General features: G+C 37.0%; 1 protein-coding gene across 9 annotated transcripts in view; it reads left to right on the top strand.

Moving 5' to 3' along the window:
• The window catches only part of MDM1 (Mdm1 nuclear protein), a 38,290-nt gene extending 23,522 nt beyond the window's left edge, over positions 1-14,768 (top strand). For 7 of the 9 annotated variants that reach the window (XM_055095877.1, XM_003808710.4, XM_003808708.4 and 4 more), the window contains 3 exons: positions 6,466-6,718; positions 12,355-12,414; positions 13,968-14,768. In XM_055095877.1, the coding sequence (XP_054951852.1) occupies positions 6,466-6,718; positions 12,355-12,414; positions 13,968-14,080 (426 nt within the window). In that variant the 3' untranslated portion in view covers positions 14,081-14,768. The remainder of the gene's footprint in view (positions 1-6,465; positions 6,719-12,354; positions 12,415-13,967) is intronic. The other 2 variants (XM_055095876.1, XM_034936198.2) reach the window with 1 other exon arrangement.
• Positions 14,769-15,436: the final 668 nt, after the last annotated feature.

Here is a 15,436-nt window from a genome sequence, read left to right as displayed (position 1 = left end):
AGCTAAGATAAAGGAGAAGAGGAAGCATTAACCAGGAAAAAAGGATGGGGAGAGGGAGCCTAGCATATGCCAAGATCTTGTGGAGAGAAACAATGTAGAGTTTGAGGAAACAAAGACCAATACGGTGTGTGGCAGGGAGCCTGGTACAACATGAGGCTGGAAAACATGGCAACATTGGGATTTCTTTTGTTATCTCAAGAGCAATGGGAAGCCATTGAAATATTTTCAATATGGGAATTGTGATGGATATATGTTTTGCAAGATCTGTCCGGCTGCCATAGGAGGCAAGAGTAGGCTGTGAATGCCCTTAAAAGGCCATTGCAGTAGTCCACATAGGAGGTGTTGGTAGCTTGGATGAAGGAGGGTAGGAATAGACAGAAGTGGATGAAACTGCACAATTGTGTAAGGGGAACAATGTTAAGATTGATGCTGGGTTGGATAATGGATGAGAGACAGGGATGCCTGCTAAGTTTCTGGCTTGCCCAACAAGATTGATGGAGGTACCATGCACTGAGCAAGAGAACTCTGGACAAGGAGGCTCTTTGGAGGGTAGTTTTATTTTCATTCATTCAATTCAATATTTAATAGGCTCTTACCAAGTGCCAGGCACTGTTCTAGGATCTGGGGATTTATTGATAATCAAGTCAAAATCCCTGCCTTCATGAAGCTTACATTTTCATTGGGAGGAATAGACAATTTTTTAAGAAAATAATTTCACATAGTAGTAAGCGCTGTGAATTAAATAAAACTACAGATCTCTAAGGGATGGGTAAGACAGCTTTAGTTTGGGCCATCAGCACAGGCACCTCTAAGGAGATGACATTTTAGCTGAGACCTGACTGATGAGGAAGGTGCCCATGCAGAGATCTGGGGCAGAGATTGTTTTCCAATTAGAAAGAACAGGGGCTGGGCGCAGTGGCTCATGCCTGTAATTCCAGCACTTTGGGAGGCCAAGGCAGGTGGATGACTTGAGGTCAGGAGTTCAACATCAGCCTGGCCAACACAGTGAAACCCTGTCTCTACTAAAATTACAAAAGTTAGCTGGACATGGTGGCACACGCCTATAGTCCCAGCTACTTGGGAGGCTGAGGCATGAGAATTGCCTGAATCCGGGAGGCGGAGGTTGCAGTGAGCCAAGATCACGCCACTGCACTCCAGCCTGGGCGACAGAGTGAGACTCCATCTCAAAAAAAAAAAAAAAAAAAGAAAGAACAGCAAGTGCAAGTGTTCTTCCCTAGGGCAAGAACCCAGAGAGATTAAAAGTGTGGCTGGAGCCTGGAGAGGGAAGGGGAGAGGGCAGGAAATGAGATTAGAAAGGGAGGCTGAGTAAGGATCTTAGATGTTATTCTTTTTTTTTTTTAATTTAATTTTATATTCACTTTTTTTTTTTTTTGAGACAGGGACTTGCTCTGTTGCCCAGGCTGGAGTATAGTGGTGCGATCTTGGCTCACTGCAACCTCTGCCTTCCAGGCTCAAGCAGTTCTCATGCCTCAGCCTCCCAAATAGCTGGGACTACAGGCGGCTGCCGCCACATCTGGCTAATTTTTGTATTTTTAGTAGAGATGTGGTTTTGCCATGTTGGCCAGGCTGGTCTTGAACTCCTGGCCTCAAGTGATCCACCTGCGTCGGCCTCCCAAAGTGCTGGGATTACAGGTTACAACCACCACATCTGGCCCATTTTTTGCTTTTTGAGACAAGGTCTTGCTCTGTTGCCCAGGCCGGAGTGCAGTGGTGCAATCATGGCTCATTGTAGCCCCAACCTTCTGGGCTTAGGCAATCCTCCCACCTCAGCCTCCTGAGTAGCTGGGACCACAGATATGTGCCACCATGCCTGGCTAATTTTTTAAAAAAATTTTTTGTAGAGTTGGGGGTCTCGCTGTGTTGCCAGGCTGTTCTCAAACTCCTGGGTTCAAGCAGTCCTCCCTTCTTGGCCTCCCAAAGTGGTAGGATGATTACAGGCTTGAGCCACTGTGCCCAGCCTGAATTTTATTTTAGATTCAGAGCGTTCATGTCCAAGTTTGTTACATTGGTATATTGTGTAATGCTGGGGTTTGGGCTTCTATTGAACCCATCACCCAAATAGTGAACATTGTACCCAATAGGTAGGTTTTCAACTCTTGCACCCCACCCTCTTCTCCCCCTTTTGTAGTTGCTAGTGTCTGTTTCCATCTTTATGTTGTGTGTACTCTTGTTTAGCTCCCACTTATAAATGAGAATATGCAGTATTTGACTTTATGTTTCTGTGTTAATTCACTTAGAATAATGGCCTCCAGCTGCATCCATGTTGTTGCAGTGGACATGATTTCATTCTTTTTTATGGCTGCACAGTATTCTACGGTGTGTATATGTACTACATTTTCTTTATCTAATCCACTATTGATGGGCACCTAGGCTGATTCCATGAGTTTGCTAATGTGAATAGTGCTGGAATAAACCTATGAGTGCAGGTCTTTTTCATAGAATGATTTCCTTTGGGTAGATACTCAGTAGTGAGATTGCTGGGTTGAATGGTAGTTCTAATTTTAGTTGTTTGAGAAATTTTCATATTGCTTTCCAAAGGGGTTGCGTTTCCTTTTCTCTGCATCCTTGCCAACATCTGTTATTTTTTGACTTTTTGGTAATAGTCATTCTGACTGGTGTGAGATGATATCTCATTATGGTTTTGATTTGCATCTCTCTGGTGATTAGCAATGTTGAGCATTCTTTCATGTTTGTTGGCTGCTTTGTCTTCTTTTAAGAAGTGTCTGTTCATGTCCTTTGCCCCCTTTTTAATGGAGTTGTTTTTTTCTTGTTAAGTTCCTTATAGATTCTGGATATTAGTCTGTTGTCAGATATGTAGTTTGCAAATATTTTCTCCCATTCTGTAAGATGTCCGTTTACTCTGTTGATAGTTTCTTTTGCTGTGCAAAAGTCCCAATTGTCAATTTGTTTTTGTTACATTTGTTTTTGAGTACTTAGTCATAAATTCCTTACCTTAGCCAATGTCCAGAAGAGTTTTTTCTAGGGTTTCTTCTAGGATTTTTGTACTTTGAGGTCTTACATTTAAGTCTTTAATCCATCTTGAGTTAATTTTTGTATATGGTGAGAGATAGGGGTCCAATTTCATTCTTCTACATATGGCCAGCCAGTTTTCCCAGCACCATTTATTGAATAGGGTGTCCTTTTTCCATTGTTCATTTTTTTTGGTCATCTTTGTTAAAGATCAGATAGCTGTAGGTGTATGGCTTTATTTCTGAGTTCTCTTTTCTGTTCCATTAGTCTGTCTGTTTGTTTACCAGTACCATGATGTTGTGGTTGCTGTAACTTTATAGTAATAGGTTGAAGTCAAGTAATGTAATGCCTCCAGCTTTGTTCTTTTTTTTTTCTTTTTTTTTTTTTTTTTGCTTAGGATTGCTTTGGGCCCTTTTTTTTTTTGCTTCCTTATGAATTTTAGAACTGCTTTTTCTAATTCTGTGAAAAATGACATTGGTAATTCGATAGGAATTGCATTGAATCTGTAAGTTACTTTAGACAGTATGGCAATTTTAACAATATCGATTCTTCCAATCCATGGGCGTGGAATGCTTTTCCATTTGTTTATGTCATCTATAATTTCGTTCAGCAGTGTTTTGTAGTTCATGGGGAGATCTTTCACCTCCTTGGTTAGCTGTGTTCCTAGGTACTTTATTTTTGGGGGGCCATTGTAACAGGACTGTATCCTTGATTTGGTTGTTAGCTTGAATTATTGGTGTGTAGAAATGCTACTGATTTTTGCACGTTAATTTTTGTATCCTGAAACTTTACTAACGTCATTTATCAGGTCTTTTGGAGGGATTGTTAGGGTTTTTTTAGGTTTAGAATCATATTGTGAGTGAACAGAGATAATTTGACTTCCTCTTTTTCTATTTAGATGCCTTTTGTTTCTTTTTCTTGCCCGATTGCTCTGGGTAGGACTTCAGTACTATGTTGAATAGAGGTGGTGAGAGTGGGCATCCTTGTCTTGTTCTTAGGGGGGATGCTTTCACCTTTGCCCATTCAGTATGATATTGGCTGTGGGTTTGTCATAGATGGCTCTTATTATTTTGAGAGGTATGTTCCTTCATTGCCTACTTTGTTGAGGATTTTTATCATGAAGGGATATTGGACTTTATCAAATGCTTTTTCTACATGTATTGAGATGATCATATGGTTTTTGTTTTTAATTCTGTTTATGTGCTAAAACTATTCCCCAAAATCAAAGAGAAAGGATTTCTCCTTAACACATTCTATGAAACCAGTATCATCCTGATACCAAAATCTGGCAAGGACACAACAACAAAAAAAGAAAACTGTAGACCAATATTCCTGATGAAGGTAGACACAAAAATCCTCAACAAAATACTATCAGACTGAATCCAGCAGCACATCAAAAAGATAATTCATTATAATCGAGTGGGGTTTATTCTCTTGGATGTTATTCTGATGTCACTGGGAAACCTCTGGAATATCAGAAGCAACAAAGCAAATAGGGTATGATTCACAGGGCAAATCAAGTCACTGTGGCTCCTCAGTGGAGAACTGCTGTACACAGGGCTGAGTAGAGCAGTGAGGCCTATTGGCCTTTTGAGGATTTAGGCTCAAAAACAGATCGCAGAATCAGTTACGTTAAACCTGGGAACCCCATGTCTTTTATTTTACAGGTTTCTTTCCGGTGTTTTCAGCAATTGTAAAACCAGTTTTACAGAGATCACAAATTTTGTTCATATATATAGAAAAAGGAAAAAAAAAGAACAATTTCTCTTTGGAATTATTTGTATTGTACTAAGTGATACTTGTTTAAAAAGGAAAGCAAGTGGAAGATTTGTGGTTTTATCCTTCATATTGATTTGAAATATGTTTATTGGTTGAGACTAACAGCCCTAGGCCAGTTTGAAGCAATAAGCTCTGCAATCACAGAAAATGATATCTAAGTTTAGAAAGCAATGTTTTGAATGTTACATTGATAGAATCAAAGATAATAAGTGAAGGCAACAATTACAAGAAATAATCAGGAAAGTTTGGAACTGTATTTGATTTTACTGGTTTGCCTTGTTTTGTTTTTAATTTAATTTAAATTTTTTAAAAAATAAATAGAGATGGGGTCTCACCGTGTTGACCAGGCTGGTCAAACTCCTGGCCTAAAGTGATCCTCCCGTCTCGGCCTCCCAAAGTGCTAGGATTACAGGCATGAGCCACTGCACCTGGACCATTTTTATTTTTATTTTTTGAGACAGTCTCTCTCCGTTTCCTGGCTGGAGTGCAGTGATGCAATCATGGCTCACTGCAATCTCTGCCTCCCCAGCTCGAGCAATTCTTGTGCCTTGGCCACCCAAGTATCCCAAATTGCTAGGATTACAGGCATGAGCCAGTGTGTCCAGCTAGCTGCCTTCTTTTAAAAAGTAAAATTGTTCGTGACTTTTAGGACAGTGATACATAGTCATTGTGGAAAACAGCAAATACTGACCAAACTAAAAAAGAAGGTAAATATCTCACATGTACTGTTCAGGGACATCCACTGTTAAATTTTTGAGGTATTTAGGTATATATGTGTTAGTATATTTGGTTATTTATTTATCATAGTGTAGAAAGGTTTTATAATCTATTTTTAGCACTGTTAACATATTTTCACATCATGAAATATTCATAATCTTATTTTTATGGAGACATGTGCAATCTATAGTTACACCACAGTTTTTTAAAACCAGATGCTTATTGTTAAAATCTAATTTTTATTCAAATTTCTATTGTTATTTCTTAGTCTGTTTTGAAGAAATACTGTAAAGAAATCCATCTGTAGCTACATTTTTGTTTATATTATTTTGTGTTTGTAACTACTCCCCAAGTATTATTGTGTAGTCAAAGAAGTCAAAGAATGCTAAATTTTAAGGCTTCTGCTATGTTTTGCCAGCCCCCCAGAAAGATTGTACTCCCAATAGCAGTCTATGAGGTTGCCAGTTTCTCTACATCCTTGCCAGCTCTGGTATCATTGTGCTTTTAAAAATTAATTTTTCAAATTTGGTACGTGAAAAATTAATATCTCAGTGCTTTCATTTTATAATTATTTGATCATTAATAAGGAAGAATACGTTTGCTGTTTGTGATTTGTGTGTACATTATATGAATTGCTTATTCATATCCTTTTTCTACTTTTTAATTAGGTTTATATTTTTCTTACTGTTTTTAAAGAAATACTTATGCAGCAATGATAATTCATTGTCAGTCATAAAAGTTGTATTTTTTCCAAGTTCTGCATTTTTCTTTTAATTTTTAAAATGTCTACGTATTTTGTTTATATAGCCAGGTCTGTTTGTCTATATCATATCTTCCCCACATAGAGGTTGCATAAATTCTCTCATATTTCTCCTTCTGCTTTTTGGTTATGTTTTTTGCATTTAAATGTTTGGCTTATTTATTTACATATCTACACATAGGCATCTTTTTTTTTTTTTTTTTTTTTTTGTCATTTAGAAAGAAGGTCGTGCTGTATCCCTACTGACTTCTCCAGCTGCTGGTATAAAAACAGTTGATCCTCTGCCTTTGCGGGAAGATTCTGAAGACAATATCCACAAATTTGCTGAGGCAACTCTTCCAGTTTCAAAAATTCCAAAATACCCAACAAATCCCCCTGGACAGTTGCCTTCTCCACCACATGTTCCATCCTACTGGCATCCCTCTCGACGAATTCAGGGCTCTCTTAGAGATCCAGAGTTTCAGCACAATGGTAATTATTTTGGTTTTAATTTTTTGTCTTTTAAAATAAAGTGTTATACTGATAGGTACAAAGGCTAAGAATGCATTTTATGTTAATAAATCAGTTATTTAGTATTTTTGGTTAATGTATTAATAAAATTTCTTTAAATAGGAAAACTCCCTCCTTGGGACCAATTGTGCTGCACCTAAGTTCACTTTTTGCTGTTATATATGTGTGAGATATCTCTCAAGTTCTTATTCATACACATACAGGGAATCCACTAGATAGATGACAGTAGCACCTCTTCTCTGGATGTGACAACCAAAAATGTCTCCAGACATTGCCAAATGTTGCCTGGGTGTAGAATTCACAGTCAGAAATGACTTTCCTTTAGTGTTAGTAGGCATTGCTCAGCTCTTTTCTGGCTTCCATCGTTAATGTTAAGAAGTCAGATGCTCCTTTTATTCTGGATCTTCTATGTGTGGTGTTTTCTTTCTGGCAGCTTTTGGGATCTTCTCTTCATATCTAATGTTCTGAAATTTTATGATGTGCCTCTGAGGGAGTATTTTTTTTTTATTCATTTTGCTGGTACTCCATAGACCTTTCAATCTGGAAAATTCTCACTTCTGGAACATTTTCTTGAATTATTCAGTCAAAAATTTCCTCTCCTGGCCAGGCTCAGTGGCTCATGTTTGTAATCCCAGCCACTTTGGGAGGCCAAGGCAGGCAGATCATTTGAGGCCAGGAATTTGAGACCAGCCTGGGTCACATGATGAAACCCTGTCTCTATTACAAAAAAATTAGCTGGGTGTGTCAGTGCACACCTGTAATTCCAGCTACTTGGGAGGCTAAGGCATGAGAATTGCTTAAGTCTGGGAGGCCAAAAAAAAAAAATTTCTCTCTTTTCTCTGTTTCCTCTTTCTAGGGCTCCTATTCAGATGTTGGACATGATTTTATTTTTTATCTTACCTCTCCTGTTTTCCATCTCTGTCTTTAAATTTGAAAGCGTTACTAATTTTTATCTTCTATCTTTTGTGTTTTTTAAAATTTTTATTTCAATAGCTTTTGGGGTACAGGTAGTTTTGGTTACATGGATGTATTCTATAGTGGTGAATTCTGGATTTTAATGCACCTGTTACCCAAGCAGTGTACACTGTACCCAACATGTAGACTTTTATCCCTTCCCCCACCCCAAGTCCCCACAGTCTATCGTATCACTCTGTATGTCTTTGTGTCCTCATAGCTTAGCTCCCACTGATAAGTGAGAACATGCAGTATTTGATTTTTCATACCTGAGTTACTTAATTTAGAATAATGACCTCCACCTCCATCTTAGTTGCTGCAAAAGACATTATTTCATTCCTTTTAATGGTGGATTAGTATGCCGTGGTGTTCCTGTTTCTCTAGTTCCTTGAGGTGTGATACTAGGTTGTCAGTTTGTGCTCTTTCAGACTTTTTAAGGTAGGCATTTAATGCTATAAACTTTTAGCATTGCTTTTGCTGTATCCCAGAGGTTTTGATAACTTGTGTCACTGTTACTCATTTCAAAGAATTTTTGAATTTCCATCTTGATTTCATTGTTAACCCTAAAATCATTCAAGAGCAGATTATTTAATTTCTATGTATTTGTATAGTTTTGAGGATTCCTTTTGGAGTTGATTTCTAGTTTTATTCCACTGTGGTCTGAGAAGATAATTGGTATGATTTTCTTAAATTTATTGAGACTTGTTTTGTGGCTTGTCATGTGGTCTGTTTTGGAAAATGTTCCATGTGAAATGATGAGAAGAATGTATATTCTACAATTGTTGGGTAGAATGTTTTGTAAATATCTGTTAAGTCCATTTGTTCTAGAGTATTGTTTAAGTCCATTGTTTCTTCGTTGACTTTCTGTCTTAACGATCTGTCTAGTGCTGTCAGTGGAGTATTGAAGTCACTCGCTATTATTATGTCGCTGTCTACTTCATTTCTCAGGTCTAGTAGTAATTGTTTTATGAATGTGGGAACTCCAGTGTTAGGTGCATATAAATGTAGGACTGACTGTAATACCTTCTTGTTGGACTGACCTTTTTATCGTTATATGATGACCTTTGTCTTTTTTTAAATAGTTGTTGCTTTAAAGTCTGTTTTGCCTGATATAAGACCCCTGCTTGCTTTTGGTTTCCATTTGCATGGAATATCTTTTCCTACCCCTTTACCTTGAGTTTATATGAATCTTTGTGCATTAGATATTTGGTTTGTGGTTTTTAATCCATTCTGCCATTCCATATCTTTTAAATGGAGCATTTAGGCCATTTACGTTCAATGTTAATATTGAGACGTGAGGTACTGTTCTATTCACTATGTTAGTTGTTACTTAGATACTTTGTTTTTTCCGTTGTGTTGTTTTATAGGCCCTGTGAGTTTTAAGCTTTCAGAGGTTCTGTTTTGTTGCATATCAAGCTTTTGTTTCAAAATTTAGAACTCCTACTTAGCATTTCTTGTAGTGCTGGTCTGGTAGTGACAAATTCCTCAGCATTTGTTTGTCTGAAAAAGACTTTATTTCTCCTTCATTTATGAAACTTAGTTTTGCTAAACTAACAAAATTCTTGGCTGATAGGTGTTCTGTTTAAGGAGGCTAAAGATAGGACCCCAATGCCTTCTGCCTTGTAAGGTTTCTGCTGGGAAGTCTGTTGTTAGTCTAGTTGTTCTTCTTTTGTAAGTTACCTGATGCTTTTTGCCTCACAACTGTTAGAATTCTTTCATTCATGTTGACTTTAGATAACCTGATGACTATGTGCCTTGGTGATGATCTTTTTGCAATGAAGTTCCTAAGAGTTCATTGAGCTTCTTGTATTTGGATATTTAAATCTCTAGCAAGGCCAGGGAAGTTTTCCTCAATTATTCCCTCAAAGGAATTTTCCAAACTTTTAGCCTTTTCTTCTCCCTCAGTATCACCATTTATTCTTACATTTGGTTGTTTACATAATCCTATATTTCTTGGAGACTTTGTTCATTTCATTTGATTCTTTTTTCTTTATTTTTGTTTGATTGGGTTAATTCGAAAGCCTTGTCTTTGAGCTCTGAAATTCTTTTTTCTGCTTTTTCCTCCCTCTTGGACCTGGCATGCAGCTATCTTCTACTTGTTCTAGTCTATTTTTGAAACTTTCCACTACGTTTTGTATTTCTCTAAGTGTGTTTTTTATTTCCAGATGTTCTGATTGCATTTTCTTTATGATATCTATCTCTCTGGGAAATTTTTCATTCATATCCTGAATTTTTTAAAAATTTCTTTATGTTGGTTTTCACCTTTCTCTGGTAGCTCCTTGAGTAGCTTAGTCATCAACCTTCTGAATTTGTTATCTGGTATTTCAAAGATTTCATCTTGGTTTGGATCAGTTACTGGAGAGTGAGTGTGATCTTTTGAGGGTGTTATAGAACCTTGTTTTGTCATATTACTAGAATTACTTTCTGGTTCCTTCTTTTTTGGGTAGACTATTCTAATTGTTCTCAAATTTATTTTTGATTTGACTATGTGTGTTTTTTTAACAATTTTTTTCCCCTCTTAAGAATGTGACCTTAATGATTATAATTTGTTATAGTTTAATTTGGTTCTTGGTGCTTTTAGGGGTGAAGAGTCTTTATAAGTTCTTTGGTTATAGAGAGTCTTTGTATGATGGCTTCCTCAGTTGCTGGTTGTAGTAGCCGTGTACTCAGCGTGTTGGCAAGTTCGCTGTCTCCTGTGGGGTTGGAATGGCAGAGGTCTCTTGAAGCTTATCTCATTCCCCTGTGGTGTGTACTTTTTCATTTATTTAATTTTTCTCCAGTATTTTGTTTACTGAGTTGATAGTTCAGGCTTCAGGCCATTAGGGGAGGTATCCCTGGGTAAGAACTTACTGTGGCTAAGGTAGGTGGGTGAATGCAATACCCACTGGTGGGCACAGGTCCCAGCCTTGATGAAGGTGGCTGGGGGAGCTCTCAGTTAAATGCAGTGAGGTCTTATCAGGGTGAAGGGTGAGAATGCTATCCAAGTAGATAGGAATTGTGACTCTGCCTCTCATGCAAGCCTGCATCTGGGGAGTGCTCCTCCTGTGGGGAAGCGGTCACCCTAAAGTGTTCCAGGAAGGCTGTCTATAGGCACACTCATACCGAGTCATGTGGGAGAAGTCCCAGCTGTGTCTGCAGTGGTGGACAAGGGGAAATAAGACCCCTTCTCCAAGACCCTTCATGAGCACTAAGCTTGCCTGACTGTTGGGGTGATGGGGTAGACTCCCTGCTGAGCCTAGCACTGCAATTGTGTCTCTGCTGAAAGAAACTTCCCACCAGTGGAAAGATCTGGGACTCCTGAGATTCCTTGGTTGTAGATAGGCTTAGGGTGCTGGCTTTCTTGCATGTTGGTTATAATAGTTGTGAACTTGTCACGTAGACAGATTCAGGACCACTGGTCAGCTAGGGTGTTGCAGGCAGTGGTGATAGCTGAGGTCAGGCACTGGTTTTCTGGGCACAGCGTTATTCTATCTAGAGATGATATAATGGACTGTGTCAGTTGGCCTCTAATCAGGAGGTGCTGCTTGCAAAAGAGCACCAGCTGCAGTAGTAGCAGTGGTATTTGAGCTTGCCCTGTGTTGCCCAGGGGAGGTATTCTGGCTTCTCACACCTGGGCAGGGTTATAAAACTCCCAAAAGTTTATGTCGTTTTTGTTAAGCTGTGGAGGGGCACAGCCAGGCAGGGGCTGGGTTAGGTGGGTCTGCTCTTTGACTCTCCACATGCCGTCTGTTAGTTTTTTAAAAAGATTTTTGCTCTTTTTAATTTCTAAGAATTTTTGAACATTGCATATTGCTTTTATACAGCATCCCATTCTTATTTCATGAATGGAATGTTTTATCTCTTTGAAGAGGTAAATGATACATATAATGCCTCTGTTTTGAATACAGTACCCCTGCCCACAGTTGAACCTGGTATCCTTCAGTCAAAGTATCTCTGGTAAACTTTTAGAGACGAAACTTCCATGCCTCTTTGGGAAAGAGGGAACTACCCAGCTGTGCAAATTTAAAGGAGGACCTGGCATATTAACTATTTTTGTAAAAACATATTTAGCCAGCTTCCTGGTTCAGTCTTCCCTTCACTCCAACTTTCAGTGGTACTCAGTACGCCCAAACCCAGAGCCATCAGGGGAACAAGTTGGTTGTTTCTTGGTTTCACTCTTCTGCTGGCTTAAACTTCCACTTACTTGGGTATAGTTATACACTCACTGCTCTTCCATTTGCTTTCCATGTTCCAAAAAGTTTCTTGCTGTCTTATTTGCTCCCATTCTCTTTGTCCTATGAGTTTGTTCTTCTTGTAAATGCGTGTATTTAATTTACCATCTCTAATCAGAAGCCTACTACGTTTCTTTAAAGTTAGAATAGATCAATATTATCATTGGAAAGAATATTAGGAAGTTATCCATAGTTTGTTTACATGCTTGCTAAGTGCATTATAAATTATGAATGGCCCTTTTATGGTAATTTCTATTAAGATATAAAATTAATTAATAAAATCTTTTTCATTTCTTAAACCTTTACTCACATGTAGGTTTGATAATTAATAAAATTTCTGACAGCCTACTTTTACTAACAGTTTAGTATATAATTGAGATAAGCTGTTCAGTAGCTTTTGAAGGATAATTTCTTCTGCCTTTTTTTTTTAAGTGGGAAAAGCAAGGATGAACAATTTGCAGTTACCTCAACATGAAGCCTTTAATGATGAAGGTATTTCAGTAGTCACATAACATAAAAGTTTGAGTTCTAGTCTATGAGAGTATAATGGCTTTACATTTGATTAGCACTTTATAGCTTATGAAGTACTTCCACAGATTTTTCATTAGATCCTTGAAACCCTGTGAGGGGGAGTGAAATTACCCCCATTTACAAATGAGTAAGCTGGGAGTAAAGTGGTAAAAAACTGTTCTAGGGCAAACATACAATAAGAGATTGTGCCTGACATCACAGCTGAGGTCAGTGTTCTTTCTCTGTTTCCACCTTGTCTAGCTGGGGGCTCAGGAATTTGGCCTAGTGTTAACATCCATCTTTTAAAAAAATGCCTATATATTTTTGTCAATTTTCCATGGTCAAACAAATACATGATTAGAGAAAATTGACATTATTCTTTTTTGCTGTTTCGTTTTGTTTTGTTTTTGAGACGGAGTCTCGCTCTGTCGCCAGGCTGGAGTGCAGTGGCATGATCTCGGCTCACTGCAGCCTCTGCCTCCCGGGTTCAAGTGATTCTCCTGCCTCAGCCTCCCAAATAGCTGGGATTACAGGCATCCGCTACCACACCTGGCTAATTTTTGTATTTTTAGTAGAGATGGGGTTTCACCATGTTGGCCAGGATGGTCTCAAACTCCTGACCTTGTGATCCGCCCGCCTTGGCCTCCCAAAGTGCTGGGATTACAGGCGTGAGCCACCATGCCCAGCCTTTTGTAGTTTTTATTCTGACATTTATTTGCTTATAATAGTGGCAGGAGACTTGAATTCAATATGAATAATTGAATCACTATTTTAATTCATCCTAAGAAGTATGGAATTACTGAACTTATAAAGTTTGAATTGGAAGTAAATTTAAATTTCATACTCTGTATCATACATTAAAGACTTTCTTTCCGTTTAGCAGGTTTAGGACTTTTTGTTATAATTCGTTGAGCTAGAAATCAAGTTGTATGTTTTGAAATGCAAATGTCTGGCAACTTTGAATCCAGTCCTTTTTTCTAATGGAAGAATAGTGTCTATAAATAACCTTATAAAAGATTTGCTTACTCAGAATGAGGAATTTCAGTATTAAGGAAGGGTAGCATATTAAAATCAAAAATTATTTCTACATTTAGTGAGATTATTTTAGAAATGTGATGTAAATGCCATGTTAAGGTATGGCATTTTGTTTTTAAAAAGTTTAGAAAAGCTTTTTGCTCAGAATAGCTGTGCTTTTTAAAGTAGGATAAAACAGTATTATGATGAATTATTTTCAAGTAATACTGAAATCATAGGCCGTGTGCTCTGTTAATGACGGGATTTCAAGAAGGAAAAAAATTTAACGTTAAATTTTAAGATTAAAAGGTTTAATTTCTATATATGATAAACCTGGAAAACTATTGTGAGGTATCATGAGAGTGTTAGTATCTTACATTTCAGTAGATTACTTTTTTTCCTGACTAACTTGACATTGATAACACAGTTTGATGCTTTTAATTTTCTGTTATATAAAACATAATGTTTATTTAATAGATATTTTTGGCAATGAATATAATCTCGGGATTTTTTCATTGCAGATGAGGACAGATTGTCTGAGATTTCTGCTCGCTCTGCAGCTTCTAGTCTCCGGGCTTTTCAAACTCTGGCACGAGCTAAGAAAAGGAAGGAGAATTTCTGGGGTAAAACATAAACTTAGCTGAGTTGCCTTTATCTAAGGAAACATTGGCATAATTTTTCTTTATTGCTTACTGTGTTAAAATTTTTTGAGTGAAGTTTTTCCTAACATTTTCTACTTTGAAATATTTAATTTCCAATAGAACAGTTTACTTGGAAATTGTTAACATAGGCTTATACAAATTTAACTTTTAAAGAATTCTTTTTACATCTATCCCAGGGTACAAAGACCTAGATTATTGAATTCTTCACATGTAACTTTTGTAATAGGTGTCATGGATAGATTTTCACCTATCCAGAGAGTATTCTAAAAAAATAAACAAAGTGAAGTAAAAGTTAAGATCCCAGTGTGAAGTATATATTCCCCTAAGATTTGATATATGTATCTTTATAATTGATGATGTTGTAAAATGAATTTGTTGTTCCTTTAACCTTTGCTGTAGTGTTTCTTTTTATTTTAGTTCCTTCTATACATGTTTGCAGTGTTAAGATAATTGTGCTTTGAAAACACCAGCTGTATATATTTTTCTTATTTATGTAACAAAGTTTGCTGAAAGATATGTATATTTTTGATCTTTGAGTGTATTCTATTTGTGTAAGGACTTTGGCTTACATTTGAATAATGTCTAGATTTTGAAAAATTACCTGTATAATGGAGAATTAAAACTTTGTAGACATTTTGAAATAAAAATGGATCAAGTGCGTTTGGCTTCTCCAGAAAGTTATTACATGGAACAAATAATTATCTTGTAGAAGAATTCTACTCCTAACAGGTTAATGAACAGTTATACTTGTTTTGCAGCTGTCAGAATGGAATGGAGCCAAGTCTGTGATATTTTCTCACAAATGTGGGACAAAGAATTTCCAAGGCAGACTCATTTACAGAAATTTAACACAAAACTTTTTAAATATATTTCTTCACTCATGGGACATGTTCTGTTGTCATACTGTTTATCTTGCAAATCATGATAAATTTAAGTTTCTAAAAAATATGGATTTTACAACTATATTACATAAAATCTTTACAGTAATACATAGAAAGCACTGAAGCTAAAATATACAGAATATTCATGCTTATTGGTTAGAAAACAAGTGAACAATCTGTTCTAAAGTGATAATTGGTCAAAAGTGCATTTGCAAATCGTTGGTTCACAATAAGTTTGTTAAAGATCTTACATTATCATGAAGTTTTAAAGAACTGTAGGCATACAAATATTTGCCTATCTTCCACTGACCTTTAAACTAGTTTGTTCATTAAAGGCTACTAAGGCATTAAATATGAAAATAAAAGTTTGAAATTACAGTATAAGTGGACTTTAGAACACAAATTGGCTTCTATACATATCTGAACTGAGGCATGTTAATTGTAAAA

The sequence above is a fragment of the Pan paniscus genome, chromosome 10 (genome assembly GCF_029289425.2).
Source record: "Pan paniscus chromosome 10, NHGRI_mPanPan1-v2.0_pri, whole genome shotgun sequence".
Lineage (NCBI taxonomy): Eukaryota > Metazoa > Chordata > Mammalia > Primates > Hominidae > Pan > Pan paniscus.
Note: the sequence above shows the minus strand (reverse complement) of the source record. Positions and strands in the feature narration are given on the sequence as shown.